The sequence below is a fragment of the Bombina bombina genome, chromosome 3 (genome assembly GCF_027579735.1).
Source record: "Bombina bombina isolate aBomBom1 chromosome 3, aBomBom1.pri, whole genome shotgun sequence".
In the NCBI taxonomy this organism is placed as follows: Eukaryota; Metazoa; Chordata; class Amphibia; order Anura; family Bombinatoridae; genus Bombina; species Bombina bombina.
Genome location: NC_069501.1, coordinates 1,263,698,200 through 1,263,719,526, shown reverse-complemented (window position 1 = coordinate 1,263,719,526; position 21,327 = coordinate 1,263,698,200). Strand labels below are relative to the sequence as shown.

Sequence of the window (21,327 nt, the reverse complement as noted above, 5' to 3'; positions counted from 1 at the left end):
ACAAGTAGCAAAATCAGCTATAGTTACATTGGATCACTGATATCTCTCAGAAATCCCTGAATATCCCTTGCCATATATATTTTTTTTTTTTAGTAGACAACCCAAAGTATTGATCTAGGCCCATTTTGGTATATTTCATGCCACCATTTCACCGTCAAATGCGATCAAATAAAAAAAAACTTTAGGTTTCTCACTGAAATTATTTACAAACAGCTTGTGCAATTATTGCACAAATGGTTGTAAATGTTTCTCTGGGATCCCCTTTGTTTTGAAATAGCAGACATATATGGCTTTGGCATTACATTTTGGTAATTAGAAGGCCGCTAAATGCCGCTGTGCACCCCACTTGTATTATGCCCAGCAGTGAAGGGGTTAATTAGTTTGCTTGTAGGGAGCTTGTAGGGTTAATTTTAGCTTTAGTTTAGTGTAGTAGACAACCCAGTTTTGATCTAGGCCCATTTGGTATATTTCATGCCACCATTTCACCGCCAAATGCGATCAAATAAAAAAAAATCACTTTTCACTAAATTTAGGTTTCTCACTGAAATGATTTACAAACAGCTTGTGCAATTATGGCACAAATGATTGTAAATGCTTCTTTACAATAATTGTAGGGAGCTTAAAGGGTTCATTTTAGCTTTAGTGTAGAGATCAGCCTCCCATCTGACACATCCCACCCCCTGATACCTCCCAAACAGCTCTCTTCCCTCCCCCACCCCACAAATGTCCAGTAAAAAAAAATAAAAAAAAAAAATTTGTGTAAGTTTTTTGAAAAAATAAAAAAATGTAATTATATATTTTCTGTAGTGTAGGATCCCCCCTTACTACCCAACCTCCCAGAGCCCCTCCCAAACAGCTCTCTAACCCTTCCTCCTCTCACTATTCGGTGCCATTTTGGGTACTGGCAGCTGTCTGCTAGAACCCACTTTTCAAAATAATCTGCATTTTCTAATTAAAATTTTTATTTTTCTGTAGTGTAGCTGTCCCCCCTCAATACCCCCTCCCACTCTCCCAGATCTCTTTTTTAAACATAATTTTTTGCCCCCTCTCTCACTCCCACTCCCACCACAATCAATCACATATTAGTGCAGATCGCGGGGGGCGTGCGCGCACAGGGGACTAATCCGACACTGCTAGATGGAAGTGATCCAGCAATGGGCTGCCCACCCACCTTCCAGCAGCTGCTCCCACCCACCAATGATCGGCACAATCGCTGGTTGATGCAGAGAGGGCCACAGAGTGTGCCAGAAAAGGTATTGCAGTGATGCCTTAATATCAAGGCATCACGGCAATACCTTGAAAGTGGCTGGAAGCAATCAGGATCGCTTCCAGCCCCTTTAAACCCCTAACGACGTACAGAGTATGTCGCTGGTCATTAAATACCAGTTTGTGTTTTGTGTTGTTAAAGGGTTAATTTGTTTCCAAATGGAAGTCCACCAGTATGGAAATGCTCACTGACACAATTTGGGAATATGAATATTGTTATTTTGCATTTTATTACCCTATAACTGGCATATCATTTTATGTCTAACCCTTGTATTATATTCCAGAAATAGTTATAAGCCAGCAATACTGCAATAATAAAATGGTCTATGTGTTTAAACCTTAAAAAAAAGTTAAAAGGACAATAAACTGCCATATGAGAGGCAGGACTTTATTTAAAGGGTTGGGGTCTAGCACACCACCATATTCAAAATTCACCAGTTATTGGAGGCAGGTTTACTGCTCATTCTACTAGGTCAGTTGCAACTTCATGGGCTTCTAAGAATGAGGCCTCAGTTGATTAAACTTGTAAAGCAACTGGCCTAAGAACGGAGGTCCCAGGATCAGGCATGTGGTTATTGTTGGATCTGATGGGGTTTTAATTTAATACTAACTAAATATATTTCTGTGGTAAAAACCACTAAAACCATTACAACTAAGTTAAGATGAATAAACACTATAAAGGGTCTCCATTATTTCCAAATAATTTATTAGGAAACAATATAGATATGTTGTGATATAATGAACATTTATAGGTAGGTATACACACATATTTTACAACAAAACAGCCCAAATAATACAGAGTAACTAGCCACCACAACCCCAATTTGTGCAACACGGCTAACTAAATAAAATAATCACAAATAATTTTATCCCAGGTAAAGAATGTAAAATACTTAGCCAAATTCTCTATTTTGCATTTTCTCTCTTTGTCTAAAATCAGTCATCCTCAGCAAGAGAGGGAAAGAGAAGAAGAGAGTGAGACTAGTTTGGTTTCCCAATTTTATGCTAAACTCAAAAGGGTTTGGCCTATCATATGCTAGAAAAAGGCTATTTGGTAGTTTCTTTATAAACAAGGCTAAACGCCTGGCTTAAAGGGACATTAAACACCAAAAATGGTATTGTTTAAAAATATAGATAACCCCTCTATTTATCATTCCTCAGTTTTGCATAACCAATACTGTTATATTGATATACTCTTTACCTCTGTAATTACCTTGTATTTAAGCGTCTACACACTGCCTCCTTATTTCAGATCTTTTGACAGACTTGCATTTGAGGCAATTAGTCCTGACTCTTAAATAACTTCCCGAGCGTGAGCACAATTTTATCTATATGGTACACATGAACTAATTCCGTCTAGCTATGAAAAACTGTCAAATGCATTCAGATAAGAGGTGGCTTTCAAGGCATATGAGCCTACCTAGGTTTATCTTTCAACTAAGAATATCAAGAGAACAAAGAAATTTGATGATAATGGCAGTGGAGGGCCCTCTAGTGTGCCTGTAGCAAAATTAAGGGATAACTGACTTGAAGTCTGAAGTGTTCTAGTGTGTGTATGTTACATTGTTGCAAATGCGTGGGCGAGCGTATCTCTTACCTTTATAGGGTCCTGTTGCAGGGGATCCGGCCTCTTCTTGCTTCCAGACATCAAGGGAGTTTTTCAGTTTTTCCTCTGTGCTTGATCTCTCAAGTTGAGGCCTACTGCTCATCATGGATCATGCTAGGCATATCTTCTTAACTCCCAGGCAGTACAGGGATGCAGCTGACGAGTCCTCACAGCGACGGGGACCTGGAAGAGAAAAATAAGGCTTTAGAGTTGGAAGATGTGGTAACCCCTACTCCCCAAACTCACACTACTGCTAGGCCCACTATTGTGGTTAGGCAGGCAGTGAGGAGGGAGTTAGCTTTGCCCACTAGGAGTACTAGTACTAAGGGTGGGGCAAATGTTAGTGCACTTAGGAGGGGGGAGGAAAAGAAGGCTCTGTTAGGGGTAATGACTCTCCCGCCCAAGTTAAACCTAATCCGGCCACAGGGAGTGTGGGTGGCCCGGGGGAGCAGCATCCAGCTGAGGTGTCTTTGCTGCAGCACCGGTGATGCGTGCTGAAGGGGGTGTGCATGGCCTTACTGGGGCCCTTAATTACACCCTGAGTACTCCCCAGACTGCTTTCTTTTCGCAGGGATCTGCTGCAAGCAAGCCCAGAATGGATGCAGGAATGAGCAGCCAGCTCACATCAGCCAGGGGAGGCATGGAGACCTCTACACCAGCAACTGTGGAGCAACAGCATCTACTTCTGGGACCACGCAGCAGGTGGTGCCGTCTGGTGAGTGCACTATCACTGACATTACACACATGAACATGGGATCTTCCTCTAGCGACTCAGGTTCTGACAATGAGGCAGGGCTAGGGCTAGTAGGCAAGGGGCAGCATCAAATGTTCAGGATGATAAATAAGTTAGTGGCAGTGCAGATGCAGGCGAAGGCAGTTGCGCAAGGGGTGGTAGAGGGAGCTCTGTTGTCTCAGGTGGCAGTGGATTTGGTACAGTCGCCATGCCAGATAGCATCTAGGAAGGTGGCAGTGCATGGGGATACTTACCCTTGCTTGGTCCACTCTTTGTATGGGCATGTTAAGGCGAAAGTCGTTAAGAAAATACAGGAGGGTAGATATGTAAATATCTATGAGCTGTCCCCAGAGGGGTGAAGGGCAGCCAAGGGGTCGGTCCCCCATAAAAGCATGGCATCTGGAGACATATGAGGAATGGCAGAAACGTTTCAGGGTGCTGGCCACTTGTTATGTCGACAAATGGCCTGCTCAAGGGCATAACCGCTTTAAATATCAGGATACCAAATAAGATACCATAGAGGATATCCATACAAGGTTTAAAGAGGGGCCCTGGTGGGATTATGATCTAGAATTCCACAAGAAAATCGTGGGAAACCCAATATTGCACTTTGGGATGCAGGATTTGCACTTGTGGTCCAAACTAGGGCGGGAGAGGTCCATTTCTCTGCCAGCAGTGGCCAGGCCTGGTGCCTTGTGTTCACTTCCATGCCAGAAGAGGTGGGGGAGGGAATGCTGGAAGTTCCAGGACAAACAGTGTGACAGGGGAACAAATTGTTCCTTTCGGCACATCTGTAAGTTCTGTAGCGGACCACACCCGGGTTCCAAGTGTGCTAAGAAGAGGGAGGCAGGGTCTGTTCAGCAGAATTCCAGAGGGGGTCTTGAGGGCAAGGTCACTTAGGGTGGAGGCGATGGTGCCGTGGTTGGCGCACTACCCTGACCAGAAAGCTGTGAGGCTCCTGTCATTGGGGTTGAGGGACGGTTTCAGGATTCCGGTCACGTCGACCGTAGTGGGTTCTACGGTGCACCATAACCTGAAATCGGCTTACAAATTTTCCTGCATGGTCAAGGACAAGTTGGCCAAAGAACTGGCAATGGGGAGGGTGGTCGGCCCGTTTTGGGATGTCAGGAATTCTGGCATGTCAGGAATTTGGCTGTTTCCTGCCTCTCCAAACTCCTCCCAATTCATCTACTTAACACCTGTGCACCTTTTACCTGGTGCTTAGTATTTTGTGTGCTCTCTACAGTGTGAATCCTAAGCTACTTCAAAGTGATTATTTCCTGCAAATCTTCCAGATTGCTTAACCTTCACTTGCCAAGTTCTACAGTCCTATTCTATCCTGACTACGTTTGTGATATCTACTAAAGGATTTTTCGCTTGTTTTCACTTGTTTAGCAGCTCTCCCCTCTCACTGTGCCTCACAGAGCTGACAGGCACTCACTTCCGGTTTTGGATCTTCAGCTCCGGATTTTCCTGAGCCTTCAAACCACCATCCTATGCTCTTACCAGCTGGGGAGAAAGGTACTGTGACACTCTACTCTATAATCGATACCAGCTTCTTGTTTAAAGTGATCTTTGCCTAATACATCGATTTCAAGTGACGACTTGACCATGCCCCCTCTGACATCATCAGTCATTCATTTCCTCCTCTCCTGTGTATACACAGTGTATTGCAACATTGTAGCAAGGTCTAGAACAAGTTACAGTATAGTTAAATGCTGAAGAGTGATTACTTCTGCAGTTATTCTGTTCCTATCTAATTATACACTATCTTCAAGTGACTATCAAATTCACTGTCTTGCTGTACAATTTCCTCAACTTATAGGAGATTGTAGATTGACAGTGATACAAACTACTTAAAGGAGCAGTACTCTCTTAAGTCTGTAGCTGAGATCATCCTCTGAACATTACAGAACCAATCCAAAATAGCTGTAATTGTTCGCAAGCTTTACATAATACTAAGCCAATATGGATCCAATAGACTTGCCCCAGATAGTGTACAATTTATCCCAGAGGGTGGACCAATTAGGAGAAGGTCTCAGACAGTTGGAAATTAAAAATCAATCCCTAAGGAAGATAATTAGGGATTCAATGTCCCAAAAATCACAGTAACTAGAAGTCTCTCCTGAACATATAGTCTCTTCGCCAGTACCTTTTTCTGGGGAAAGAAAATTGTATCACCAGTTTAAAAACACATGTATGTTGTTTATTAAACTAAAGCCAAAAACCTACAGTACTGAAAAGATCAAGGTGCTAACCATAATCTTCTTCATTAGGGCTGAACCAAGAGTCTGGGCAGACTCTTTTTTTCGAAAATGATGATCCCATATTAGGGTCTTTGGATACATTCCTTAACACTATGGATGAACTATATTTGTGCTACCTCAAAACCTGAAAAAAGACCACCTTATGGTCTCTTGATTCCGTTACCAATACCTGAACAACCTTGGCAACACTTATCATTGGATTTTATTGTAGAACTTCCAACCTCTTCTAATATGAACACCATTCTAGTAGTCATTGATATTCTGACTAAGATGGCACACTTCATACCTTATAACAAACTTCCAACAGCTTCCGAAACAGCTCAATTATTCCTCACTAACATAATAAAACTTCATGGTCTACCGTCCATCTTAACAACTGACAGGGGTACACAATTCACCCCCAAGTTTTGGAGAGCTTTATGTGCCCAATTAGAAATCGATCAAAGATTCACCACCTCTTTCCATCCTCAGACAAATGGACAGGCTGAATGGTTAAACCAATGCCTAGAACAATATATACATTGCTACTGCTCTTACAGACAAAACAATTGGACAAACTACTTACCCATGGCAGAGTTCGCCTTCAACAATACCCTCAATTCCTCAACAAATATGACTCCATTCCAAGCGAATTATGGGTTCCATCCAGTATCTAAACCTTTTTCCATAAAAGTTCCCCGTAGTAACACCAATTGTCCAACAGCTCATGATCTGACTAGTACCTTAATGAACATCTTCAAAGACCGGAACGATAATATCCACTCCTCACAACTTAAACAAAAGACATACTACGATCTCAGAAGACGCACACCACCTCCATATACAGTAGGAGACTTGTGGTTATCCACAAAGAACCTGAAACTTCAGATCCCAAGTAAAAATCTAGGTGGGCTATATATTGGACCTTTTTCCTATAACAAAGGTGATTAATCCAAATGCAGTAACGTTGCAGTTACTTTCTTCATTGAAAGTACACCCTACCTTCCACGTGTCTCTCTTGAAACCCTACAATGCTACAAGAGATTCCAAAGTTGTTCTACCTCCCAATAGTAACTTCACAGACCCTCACGAATATGAAGTGGATTCCTTAATTGACTCCAGAATAGTGGGAAAACAGTTTACAGTATCTAGTCAGGTGGAAGGGGTATCTAACTGAGGAGGATACTTGGAAACCTGCATATAACATCCATGCCCCTAAATTGCTCTCCCTATTTCACCGTAGACACCCTGATCACCCCGGTCCCAGAGCTGTGGTACAGCTCGCTTGGGGAGGGGGTCATGTCAGGAATTCTGGCATGTCAGGAATTTGGCTCTGTTTCCTGCCTCTCCAAACTCCTCCCAATTCATCTACTTAACACCTGTGCATCTTTTACCTGGTGCTTAGTATTTTGTGTGCTCTCTACAGTGTGAATCCTAAGCTACTTCAAAGTGATTATTTCCTGCAAATCTTCCGGAATGCTTAACCTTCACTTGCCAAGTTCTACAGTCCTATTCTATCCTGACTACGTTTGTGATATCTACTAAAGGATTTTTCGTTTGTTTTCACTTGTTCAGCAGCTCTCCCCTCACACTGTGCTTCACAGAGCTGACAGGCACTCACTTCCGGTTTCAGATCTTCAGCTCCGGATTGCCCTGAGCCTTCAAACCACCATCCTATGCTCTTACCAGCTGGGGAGTAAGGTACTGTGACACTCAACTGTATAATCGATACCATCTTCTTGTTTAAAGTGATCTTTGCCTAATACATTGATTTCAAGTGACGACTTGACCATGCCCCCTCTGACATCATCAGTCATTCATTCCCTCCTCTCCTGTGTATACACAGTGTATTGCAACATTGTAGCAAGGTCTAGAACAAGTTGCATTATAGTTAAATGCTGAACAGTGATTACTTCTGCAGTTATTCTGTCTCTATCTAATTGTACACTATCTTCAAGTGACTATCAAATTCACTGTCTTGCTGCACAATTTCCTCAACTTATAGAAGGTTGTAGATTGACAGTGATACAAACTACTTAAAGGAACAGTACTCTCTTAAGTCTGTAGCTGAGATCATCCTCTGAACATTACAGAATCAATCCAAAATAGCTGTAATTGTTCACAAGCTTTACACGGGATCTGCCATTCCTGGATATGGTCGTCTTCCTCTCTCTGAGTGGTCCCAAAATGGGAGCAAGGTAAGTTCAGGTTGATACACCACTTGTCTTACCCTAAGGGAGCTTCGGTGAATGATGCTATTGACCCGGACCTTAGCTCGGTGCACTACCAGTCCTTTGATGAGGCACTGGGGGTAGTACGGGCAAAGTTTAGAGGATTGCTACCACTCCATCCTTTCGGGTGATGGAAAGAAGTTTGAGGGTGAGTTTTATGTGGACTGATGTCTGCCTATTGGGTGCTCGCTTTCATGCACCCTGTTTGAATGTTTCAGTTCATTCCTGCACTGGGTGGTGCAGAGGGCATCTGGGGGTGGGGCCGGGGCCCACTACCTGGATAATGTTCTGCTGGTAGGGTGCTCCGGAATGGGTGAATGTAAAACGGTGATGAAGGTGATGCAGGGAGTGATGGAAGAGTTTGGCATCACGCTCACGGACGACAAAATTCAGGGCCCTTGCACATACCTCAGTGATATGGAGGCAATACTATTCAGTACTTTGAGATGTTACCTCAGGCGTTAACCTCTGACAGAGCTAAGGTGGGATTTCTCATCTCGTTACTCTCTGACACAGCTCATGCCTGGGCTAATCCCTTGTGGGAGACTAATAAACCTGTGATTTCAAATTACCCTGAATTTATGGCCTCCTTTTGAAGGTTATTTGATGTTCAGGCTCGCTCCTCCTCTGCTGGTAAATGACTCATGTTCATTCAGCAAGGTACAAGATCTGTTGCTCAGTATGCCATTGAGTTCTGCATGCTTGCTGCAGAGGTAGGTTGGAATAATGAAGCTCTTGTTGCCGTCTTCTTTCATGGGCTCTCTGATTGTCAGGGCATATATAAATGTCAGTGGAAAATACATGTATATATACATATTTTATCTTATATTATATGTATATACATAAGTATGAAATCTCTCAACTAGTAAGTTTGAGCATGCTCATTTATCACACTCTATGTATTCCACATCTGAGAACAAAGGACTGTTTCCAAAAGATGTCCCACTGAGGTGTGAATTTAAAAAGATTGTTGCTGACCCCTATTTCTACTCTGAAACCATCTATATTTTTGTATGTTGTAAATCTTGGATCAAACCATGAAGATTCACTTTCTTGATTAACAGAACATCTGAGAGCATGATTGTCAGATAGATGACCCCATACAGTGAATAGAGACATAAATATCTAAAAATTTTCATTTAAAGCCTAATGAGATGCTCACAATTTCAAGGAAATGGAAATTAGCATGATGGAGCCTCAAAAGTACATGCTCATATATGGATTTCCTGCCCAAGGTGAGGAGCCGATCCGTCTGTGAGAATGTTTGAAAATACAAACATATTCAAGGAATTGTAGCTTTTAACAACTACCTGTTAAATGATCCCCTGTGAGCTGTGTACAAATCTTACACAGCCATATGTCGATGCTGTATTTGAATCCATAAATTCTAGACAATGAAAGTGGCAAGGCAGAGACAAATAACATTCCTATTTGCTGAGATTGATAAATATTGCAAATAGATATAAGAATGTTTAACATTTATATCAATTATTTCTTTCATTCCAGGCATCTAGTAAGTACACAGATAATTGGCATTTCAAATAATATCCTATGTTTTTTATACAAGTAAAAAAAAGAAAACATACAGATATGAAATATTAATCTGTATGGGATAATAATCCAATGTAGATATAATTGTGTGAAAACCACCTATATTTGCTGACCTCAAAGCATGTATGTGATGTTGAGCGGATGGCTGAAGAAAGAAATTGAATCCAGGATGAAGATATTATAATCCTTAAATTGTTTCATAGAAAATATGGTTTAGATGCATTTTATACATTTTAAGTGAAATACAGACATGTGGATATTTTCTATTTTAACATAAAAATTAATAACACTATTATTTTTATTTCAGATCTACATCTGGTATTGTCATGCATTCAAATATGCATTAGAAATATGAAATACATTGCATTCCTATTGAGATACAATAAAATACCAGGATGCTGAATGCTATTTTAGATGGATTTTGAGATAATAGTTATCAGTATAAATTTTTATTGATATAATTATTAAAAATATGTTTATGTCTGATATTGAAGTGATCAGAGAAGATAATACTATATGATCCTATGAATATTAAACACATACTGCTAGAATACGAGTTGTGCGTTAGGGTTAAAAATTAGCGTTGAGAGGTCCCAACACTGCTTTTTAACGCCCGCTGGTATTACGAGTCTTGCAGGTACAGGTGTACCGCTCACTTTTTTGGCCAGACTCGTAAATACCGCAAATTCACTTAAGTCAATTGCGTATCCTATATTTTCAATGGGACTTGCATAGCGCCAATATTACGAGTCTGCCAAAAAGTGAGCGGTAAACCCTCTCCTGTCAAGACTGATACCGCATTTTAAAGTCAGTTGTTAAGAGTTTTACACTACAACACCGTAGCATAAAACTCTTAACTAAAGTGCTAAAATGTACACTAACATCCATAAACTACCTATTAACCCCTAAACCGAGCCCCCCCCCCCCCACATCGCAAACACTAAAATAAAAATTTTAACCACTAATCTGCTGAACCGGAAATCGCCGCCACTATAATAAACATATTAACCCCTAAAGCGCAGCACTCCCGCCTCACAAACACTATTTAAATATTATTAACCCCTAATCTGCCTACCCTAACATCGCCAACACCTACCTACATTTATTAACCCCTAATCTGCCGCCCCCAATGTCGCCGCCACTATATTAAAAGTATTAACCCCTACACCTAAGTCTAACCCTAAACCTAACCCCCCCTAACTTAAATATAATTTAAATAAATCTAAATAAAATTATTACAATTCACTAAATTATTCCTATTTAAAACTAAATACTTACCTATAAAATAAACCCTAAGATAGCTACACTATAACTAATAGTTACATTGTAGCTAGCTTAGGGTTTATTTTTTATTTTACAGGCAAGTTTATATTTATTTTAACTAGGTACAATAGTTATTAAATAGTTACTAACTATTTAATAACTACCTAGCTAAAATAAAGACAAATTTACCTGTAAAATAAAACCTAACCTATGTTACAATTACACCTAAAACTACACTATAATTAAATAAATTCCCTAAACTAAATACAATTAATTACAATTTAAAAAAAATATCTAAAGTATGGAAAAAAAAACACTAAATTACAGAAAATAATAAAATAATTACAAGATTTCTAAACTAATTACACCTATTCTAATCCCCCTAACAAAATACAAAAGCCCCCCAAAATAAAAAAGCCCTGCCCTACACTAAATTACAAATAGCCCTTAAAAGGGCATTTTGCGGGGCATTGCCCCAAAGTAATCAGCTCTTTTACCTGTAAAAAATAAGTACAAATTCCCCCCCAACATTAAAACCCACCACCCACACAACCAACCCTACTCTAAAACCCACCCAATCCCCCCTTAAAAAAAACTAACACTAACCCCTTGAAGATCACCCTACCATGAGACGTCTTCACCCAACTGGGCAGAAGTGGTCCTCCAGACGGGCAGAAGTCTTCATCCAAGCCGGGCAGAAGAGGTCCTACAGATGGTCAGAATTCTTCATCCAGACGGCATCTTCTATCTTCATCCATCCGGCGTGGAGCGGGTCCATCTTCAAGACATCCGATGCGGAGCATCCTCTTCAAACGACGGCCGACTGAAGAATGAAGGTTCCTTTAAATGATGTCATCCAAGATGGCGTCCCTTCAATTCAGATTGGCTGATAGAATTCTATCAGCAAATCAGAATTAAGGTACAACAAATGCTATTGGCTGATGCAATCAGCCAATAGGATTGATGTTCAATCCTATTGGCTGCTCCAATCAGCCAATAGGATTGAGCTGACATTCTATTGGCTGATTGGATTAGCCAATAGAATGCCAGTTCAATCCTATTGGCTGATTGCATCAGCCAATAGGAATTTTTTTACCTTAATTCCGATTGGCTGATAGAATTCTATCAGCCAATCGGAATTGAAGGGACTCCATCTTCAATGACGTCATTTAAAGGAACCTTCATTCTTCAGTCGGCCGTCGTTTGAAGAGGATGCTCCGCATCGGATGTCTTGAAGATGGACGCGCTCCACGCCAGATGGATGAAGATAGAAGATGCCGTCTGGATGAAGACTTTTGCCCGTCTGGAGGACCTCTTCTGCACGGCTTGGATGAAGACTTCTGCCCGTCTGGAGGACCACTTCTGCCTGGTTGGGTGAAGACTTCTCACGGTAGGGTGATCTTCAGGGGGCTAGTGTTAGGTTTTTTTAAGGGGGGAATGGGTGGGTTTTAGAGTAGGGTTGGTTGTGTGGGTGGTGGGTTTTAATGTTGAGGGGGTATTTGTACTTTTTTTTTACAGATAAAAGAGCTGATTACTTTGGGGCAATGCCCCGCAAAAAGCCCATTTAAGGGCTATTTGTAATTTAGTGTAGGGTACATTTTTTTTTTATTTTGGGGGGCTTTTTTATTTTGTTAGGGGGATTAGAGTAGGTGTAATTAGTTTAAAAATCTTGTAATTATTTTATTATTTTCTGTAATTTAGTGGGGGGGTTTTTTTCATTCTTTAGATATTTTTTTAAATTGTAATTAACTGTATTTAGTTTAGGGAATGTATTTAATTATAGTGTAGTGTTAGGTGTAATTGTAACATAGGTTAAGTTTTATTTTACAGGTAAATTTGTCTTTATTTTAACTGGGTAGTTATTAAATAGTTAATAACTATTTAATAACTATTGTACCTAGTTAAAATAAATACAAAGTTGCCTGTAAAATAAAAATAAATCCTAAACTAGCTACAATGTAACTATTTGTTATATTGTAGCTAGTTTAGGGTTTATTTTACAGCGATTTAGTTTTTAATAGGAATAATTTTTGTTTATTTAGCTTTATTAAAATTATATTTAAGTTGGGGTAGTGACGGTTAGACTTAGGTTTAGGGGTTAATAACTTTAATATAGTGGTGGCGACGTTGTGGGTGGCAGATTAGGGGTTAATAAATTTAGTTAGGTTGCGGCGACATTGGGGACAGCAGATTCGGGTTTAATAAATATAATGTAGGGTTCGGCGAAGTTGGGGGCAGCAGATTAGGGGTTCATAACTATGATGTATGTGGCGGCGATGTCCGGCGCAGGAGATTAGGGGTTAATAATATAATGCAGGTGTCGGCGATGTCGGGGGCAGCAGATTAGGGGTTAATAAGTGTAAGATTAGGGATGTTTAGACTCGGGGTTCATGTTAGGGTGTTAGTTGTAGACATAACTTTTATTTCCCCATAGGAATCAATGGGAGCTTTACGCTGCTTTTTTGCTGGTGTTAGGTTTTTTTTCAGCCGGCTCTCCCCCATTGATTCCTATGGGGAAATTGTGCATGAGCACGTTTAGCCATCTCACCGCTACCGTAAGCAGCGCTGGTATTGAGGTGAGATGTGGAGCAAAATATTGCTCTTCGTTCACTTTTTTTTTTGCGGTTAACGCCGGGTTTCTAAAAACCCGTAATACCAGCATTGTCTGCAAGTGAACGGTGAGCTTAAACTGCTCGTTAGCACCGCACCCCTGTTAACGCAAAACTTGTAATCTAGGTGATAGTTTATTAATATCAAATTATAGTGTTTATATTAAAAATATACAATTTGTAATTTTCTATTAGCAGTATTAAAAATGAACTGTTTGTTTGTCATGCTGCCCCCAGTGTTGCGATGCGAGAATTAAAGCCAAAAGATTTGACTGTTAAAGATGCGTTTCCCTAAGCAACCATGCATTTCTAGGGATGCAATGAGATGTTCAGTTTCGAGGGCCTGCCAAACCAATTCACCAATGATGGTACTTAACAAAAAGGGGTGGGGTTATATCACAGGATTTAACCCCAAGCATAGAGAGAGAAAAGGGTAGAACTTTTGCTGCAAAAACTTTGGGCTAACGTTTGCTAAGACTACAGGCTGTCTGTTAACTGGTAACTGAAATTGGCTGTGTTTGGAATACAGTTACAAAAAGGCATTATAGCTACCCTTTATTCTCCATATTGCAAAACTCTATTTTTGTTATTCTGGAGGTGAAATTGGACCTGCTGAGAAATATTGGGAGCTGAATATCGATTTGGTAAAGTATATGAGGTTGCTAAAATATTGGTAAAGATTTAAAACAAACATTCATTTGTTACTGTAGTTAATAGATTAAAAAGAGCAGATTGTATTTCAGCTTGCATTCATAGTCTGTGTATTTTAGAACAAATCCTTAGTGCTAAATAATTTATCTGTGCAAATATATATATATATATATATATATATATATATACACATTTTAGAACTGTCTTAATTGTAGATAACTAAGAATTTATTTCAACTTAGATAAATGAGCATAGAAATGAGTTGTTTGCACAAATAATAGATACTATTTTGATGCTTTAAATTATAATTGTATTAGAATCAATTGGTGCCATATAGCTGATTGTATTGCTTGAATGTTAGTAGCTAATATCTTGGAATCTCATTGGCCTAGATTTGGAGTTCGGCGGTAAAAGGGCTGTTAACGCTCCGCGGGTTTTTTTCTGGCCGCACCATAAATTTAACTCTGGTATCGAGAGTTCAAACAAATGCTGCGTTAGGCTCCAAAAAAGGAGCGTAGAGCATATTTACCGCAAATGCAACTCTCGATACCAGAGTTGCTTACGGACGCGGCCGGCATCAAAAACGTGCTCGTGCACGATTCCCCCATAGGAAACAATGGGGCAGTTTGAGCTGAAAAAAAACCTAACACCTGCAAAAAAGCAGCGTTCAGCTCTTAACGCAGCCCCATTGTTTCCTATGGGGAAACACTTCCTACGTCTGCACCTAACACTCTAACATGTACCCCGAGTCTAAACACCCCTAACCTTACACTTATTAACCCCTAATCTGCCGCCCCCGCTATCGCTGACCCCTGCATTACACTTTTAACCCCTAATCTGCCGCTCCGTAAACCGCCGCCACCTACGTTATCCCTATGTACCCCTAATCTGCTGCCCTAACATCGCCGACCCCTATGTTATATTTATTAACCCCTAATCTGCCCCCCACAACGTCGCCGACACCTGCCTACACTTATTAACCCCTAATCTGCCCGAGCGGACCTGAGCGCTACTATAATAAAGTTATTAACCCCTAATCCGCCTCACTAACCCTATCATAAATAGTATTAACCCCTAATCTGCCCTCCCTAACATCGCCGACACCTACCTTCAATTATTAACCCCTAATCTGCCGACCGGAGCTCACCGCTATTCTAATAAATGTATTAACCCCTAAAGCTAAGTCTAACCCTAACACTAACACCCCCCTAAGTTAAATATAATTTTTATCTAACGAAATAAATTAACTCTTATTAAATAAATAATTCCTATTTAAAGCTAAATACTTACCTGTAAAATACATCCTAATATAGCTACAATATAAATTACATTTATATTATAGCTATTTTAGGATTAATATTTATTTTACAGGCAACTTTGTAATTATTTTAACCAGGTACAATAGCTATTAAATAGTTAAGAACTATTTAATAGTTACCTAGTTAAAATAATAACAAATTTACCTGTAAAATAAATCCTAACCTAAGATATAATTAAACCTAACACTACCCTATCAATAAAATAATTAAATAAACTACCTACAATTACCTACAATTAACCTAACACTACACTATCAATAAATTAATTAAACACAATTGCTACAAATAAATACAATTAAATAAACTATCTAAAGTACAAAAAATAAAAAAGAACTAAGTTACAGAAAATAATAAAATATTTACAAACATAAGAAAAATATTACAACAATTTTAAACTAATTACACCTACTCTAAGCCCCCTAATAAAATAACAAAGCCCCCCAAAATAAAAAATTCCCTACCCTATTCTAAAATACAAATATTACAAGCTCTTTTACCTTACCAGCCCTGAACAGGGCCCTTTGCGGGGCATGCCCCAAGAATTTCAGCTCTTTTGCCTGTAAAAAAAAAAACATACAATACCCCCCCCCCAACATTACAACCCACCACCCACATACCCCTAATCTAACCCAAACCCCCCTTAAATAAACCTAACACTACCCCCCTGATGATCTTCCTACCTTGTCTTCACCATGCCAGGTTCACCGATCCGTCCTGGCTCCAAGATCTTCATCCAACCCAAGCGGGGGCTAGACATCCACTGAAGAAGTCCAGAAGAGGGTCCAAAGTCTTCCTCCTATCCGGCAAGAAGAGGACATCCGGACCGGCAAACATCTTCTCCAAGCGGCATCTTCTATCTTCTTCCATCCGATGACGACCGGCTCCATCTTGAAGACCTCCAGCGCGGATCCATCCTCTTCTTCCGACGACTAGACGACGAATGACGGTTCCTTTAAGGGACGTCATCCAAGATGGCGTCCCTCGAATTCCGATTGGCTGATAGGATTCTATCAGCCAATCGGAATTAAGGTAGGAATTTTCTGATTGGCTGATGGAATCAGCCAATCAGAATATAGTTCAATCCGATTGGCTGATCCAATCAGCCAATCAGATTGAGCTCGCATTCTATTGGCTGTTCCGATCAGCCAATAGAATGCGAGCTCAATCTGATTGGCTGATTGGATCAGCCAATCGGATTGAACTATATTCTGATTGGCTGATTCCATCAGCCAATCAGAAAATTCCTACCTTAATTCCGATTGGCTGATAGAATCCTATCAGCCAATCGGAATTCGAGGGACGCCATCTTGGATGACGTCCCTTAAAGGAACCGTCATTCGTCGTCTAGTCGTCGGAAGAAGAGGATGGATCCGCGCTGGAGGTCTTCAAGATGGAGCCGGTCGTCATCGGATGGAAGAAGATAGAAGATGACGCTTGGAGAAGATGTTTGCCGGTCCGGATGTCCTCTTCTTGCCGGATAGGAGGAAGACTTTGGACCCTCTTCTGGACTTCTTCAGTGGATGTCTAGCCCCCGCTTGGGTTGGATGAAGATCTTGGAGCCAGGACGGATCGGCGAACCTGGCATGGTGAAGACAAGGTAGGAAGATCATCAGGGGGGTAGTGTTAGGTTTACTTAAGGGGGGTTTGGGTTAGATTAGGGGTATGTGGGTGGTGGGTTGTAATGTTGGGGGGGGGGGTATTGTATGTTTTTTTTTACAGGCAAAAGAGCTGAAATTCTTGGGGCATGCCCCGCAAAGGGCCCTGTTCAGGGCTGGTAAGGTAAAAGAGCTTGTAATATTTGTATTTTAGAATAGGGTAGGGAATTTTTTATTTTGGGGGGCTTTGTTATTTTATTAGGGGGCTTAGAGTAGGTGTAATTAGTTTAAAATTGTTGTAATATTTTTCTTATGTTTGTAAATATTTTATTATTTTCTGTAACTTAGTTCTTTTTTATTTTTTGTACTTTAGATAGTTTATTTAATTGTATTTATTTGTAGCAATTGTGTTTAATTAATTTATTGATAGTGTAGTGTTAGGTTAATTGTAGGTAATTGTAGGTAGTTTATTTAATTATTTTATTGATAGGGTAGTGTTAGGTTTAATTATATCTTAGGTTAGGATTTATTTTACAGGTAAATTTGTTATTATTTTAACTAGGTAACTATTAAATAGTTCTTAACTATTTAATAGCTATTGTACCTGGTTAAAATAATTACAAAGTTGCCTGTAAAATAAATATTAATCCTAAAATAGCTATAATATAAATGTAATTTATATTGTAGCTATATTAGGATGTATTTTACAGGTAAGTATTTAGCTTTAAATAGGAATCATTTATTTAATAAGAGTTAATTTATTTCGTTAGATAAAAATTATATTTAACTTAGGGGGGTGTTAGTGTTAGGGTTAGACTTAGCTTTAGGGGTTAATACATTTATTAGAATAGCGGTGAGCTCCGGTCGGCAGATTAGGGGTTAATAATTGAAGGTAGGTGTCGGCGATGTTAGGGAGGGCAGATTAGGGGTTAATACTATTTATGATAGGGTTAGTGAGGCGGATTAGGGGTTAATAACTTTATTATAGTAGCGCTCAGGTCCGCTCGGCAGATTAGGGTTAATAAGTGTAGGCAGGTGTCGGCGACGTTGAGGGGGGCAGATTAGGGGTTAATAAATATAACATAGGGGTCGGCGATGTTAGGGGTAGCAGATTAGGGGTACATAAGGATAACGTAGGTGGCGGCGATTTGCGGTCGGAAGATTAGGGGTTAATTATTTTAAGTAGCTTGCGGCGACGTTGTGGGGGGCAAGTTAGGGGTTAATAGATATAATACAGGGGTCGGCGGTGTTAGGGGCAGCAGATTAGGGGTACATAAGTATAACGTAGGTGGCGGTCGGCAGATTAGGGGTTAAAAATTTTAATCGAGTGGCGGCGATGTGGGGGGACCTCGGTTTAGGGGTACATAGGTAGTTTATGGGTGTTAGTGTACTTTAGGGTACAGTAGTTAAGAGCTTTATAAACCGGCGTTAGCCAGAAAGCTCTTAACTCCTGCTATTTTCAGGCGGCTGGAATCTTGTCGTTAGAGCTCTAACGCTCACTGCAGAAACGACTCTAAATACCGGCGTTAGGAAGATCCCATTGAAAAGATAGGCTACGCAAATGGCGTAGGGGGATCTGCGGTATGGAAAAGTCGCGGCTGCAAAGTGAGCGTTAGACCCTTTAATCACTGACTCCAAATACCAGCGGGCGGCCAAAACCAGCGTTAGGAGCCTCTAACGCTGGTTTTGACGGCTACCGCCGAACTCTAAATCTAGGCCATTGTGTTAATTAAATGAAATTCAATTGTGAATAAGGCTAGTTATAAAGTTATAATTTGGTTTGTTTTGTAAAGAGTATAGCATATTATAATAATGTAAACACTGTATAGTTTGACTCATTATTCTGGTTCCTACAAATATATTTCAGTGTGTCTATAAATATTAACTAATAAAAAGAACTTAGGAATTAGTGATGACGCAAACCTAAAAATTTGGGTTTGCGAACGTCGAACGCGAACTTCCGCAAAAGTTTGCGAACGGGCGAACCGGGCGAACCGCCATAGACTTCAATAGGTAGGCGAATTTTAAAACCCACAGGGACTCTTTCTGGCCACAATAGTGATGGAAAAGTTGTTTCAAGGGGACTAACACCTGGACTGTGGCATGCCGGAGGGGGATCCATGGCAAAACATCCATGGAAAATTACATAGTTGATGCAGAGTCTGGTTTTAAAGGGACACTGTACTCAAAAATTTTCTTTCGTGATTCAGATTGAGCATGAAATTTTAAGCAACTTTCTAATTTACTCCTATTATCAAATTTTCTTCTTTCTCTTGGTATCTTTATTTGAAATGCAAGAATGTAAGTTTAGATGCCGGCCCATTTTTGGTGAACAATCTGGGTTGTCCTTGCTGATTGGTGGATAAATTCATCCACCAATAAAAAAGTGTTGTCCAGAGTACTGAAACCAAAAAAAAGCTTAGATGCCTTCTTTTTCAAATAATGATAGCAAGAGAACAAAGAAAAATTGATAATAGGAGTAAATTAGAAAGTTGCTTAAAATTGCATGCTCTTTCTGAATTACAAAGGAATTTTTTTGGGTACAGTGTCCCTTTAATCCATAAAGGGTATAAATCACCTAACATTCCTAAATTATTTGGAATAACATGCTTTAAAACATCAGGTATGATATTGTATCGATCAGGTAGTGTAAGGGTTACGCCCGCTTCACAGTGCGCAGTGTAGGTGATATACCTGCCCTGACCATGCTTTGCAGACCAGGTATCAGTGGTCAGATGGACCCTTGCCCCAACACTGTGTGCCAGACATGCCATTATAGCAGACTTATATGGCTTTGGCATTGCTTTTTGGTAATTAGAAGGCTGCTAAATGCCACTGCGCACCACACGTGTTTTATGCCCAGCAGTGAAGGGGTTAATTAGGAAGCATGTAGGCAGCTTGTAGAGTTAATTTTAGCTTAAGTGTAGTGTAGTAGACAACCCAAAGTATTGATCTAGGCCCATTTTGGTATATTTCATGCCACCATTTTAACGCCAAATGCGATCAAATTTAAAAAAAACTTAAATTTTTTCGCAATTTTAGGTTTCTCACTGAAATTATTTAAAAACAGCTTGTGCAATTATGGCACAAATGGTTGTAAATGCTTCTCTGGGATCCCCTTTGTTCAAAAATAGCAGACATATATGACTTTGGCGTTGCTTTCTGGTAATTAGAAGGCCGCTAAATGCTGCTGCGCATCACACGTGTATTATGGCTAGCAGTGAAGGGGTTAATTAGGTAGTTTGTAGGGAGTTTACAGGGTTAATTTTAGCTTTAGTGTAGAGATCAGCCTCCCACCTGACACATCAGACCCCCTGATCCCTCCCAAATAGCTCCCTTCCCTCCCCCACCCCACAATTGTCCCCACCATCTTAACTACTGGCAGAAAGTCTGCCAGTACTAAAATAAAAGGTTTTAAAAATTTTTTTTAGCATATTTACATATGCTGTGGTGTAGCATCCCCCCTTAGCCACCAACCTCCCTGATCCCCCCCAAAGCAGCGCTCTAACCCTCCCCATCTGCCTTATTGGTGGCCATCTTGGGTACTGGCAGCTGTCTGCTATTATTTCACAGTCAAAAAAGTGTTGTTTTTTTTTTAAATGTACACTACTGTTACACCAGATATGAGTGATGGCACTGGGCAAGTGGGCACAGTATACACAGTGAGCCTGACACACACGCTGGCAGGCAGGCAACTACAATTAGATTACACAGGGAAAAAAAAAAAAAAACAGACTGATGTTCTAGCCCTTAAAAGGGCTTTTTGGGGTGCTGTCCTTACAGCAGAGATCAGATGAGTCCTTCAGGACTGTAGTGGACACTGAATACACTAGCCTAGCTATCGATTTCCCTATTAAATCAGCAGCAGCTACACTGTCCCTCCTCTCACTAAGAATGCAGTTTCCAAATGAATCTAAAATGGATGCTGTCCAGGAGGTGGGAGGGTCTGGGAGGGAGGGTCTGCTGCTGATTAGCTGTAATGTGTCTTCTGACTGTGAGGTAGAGGGTCAAAGTTTTCTCAATGATAAAGAATAGGGGGCAGATCGAACATCGCATATGTTCGCCCGCCGCGGTGAACGTGAACATGCTATGTTCGCCGGGAACTATTCGCCGGCGAACTATTCGTGACATCACTATTAGGAATTTTATATTAATTTTATTGTCTTTGTATATGCATTTTATTGGGGTTCAATTTAAAGGATAATTATTAAATATATTGTGTTATAACCCGGCCATATACTGACATATTATTTGATG

The 21,327-nt window shown here is 40.3% G+C and overlaps 1 protein-coding gene across 1 annotated transcript in view; it reads left to right on the top strand.

Annotated features, from left to right (window-relative positions):
• LOC128652718 (vomeronasal type-2 receptor 26-like) overlaps positions 1 to 21,327 on the top strand; it is a 213,116-nt gene that overhangs the window by 45,341 nt on the left and 146,448 nt on the right. The window contains exon 3 of the mRNA XM_053705650.1: positions 4,262 to 4,280. Within this exon, the coding sequence (XP_053561625.1) occupies positions 4,262 to 4,280 (19 nt within the window). The remainder of the gene's footprint in view (positions 1 to 4,261; positions 4,281 to 21,327) is intronic.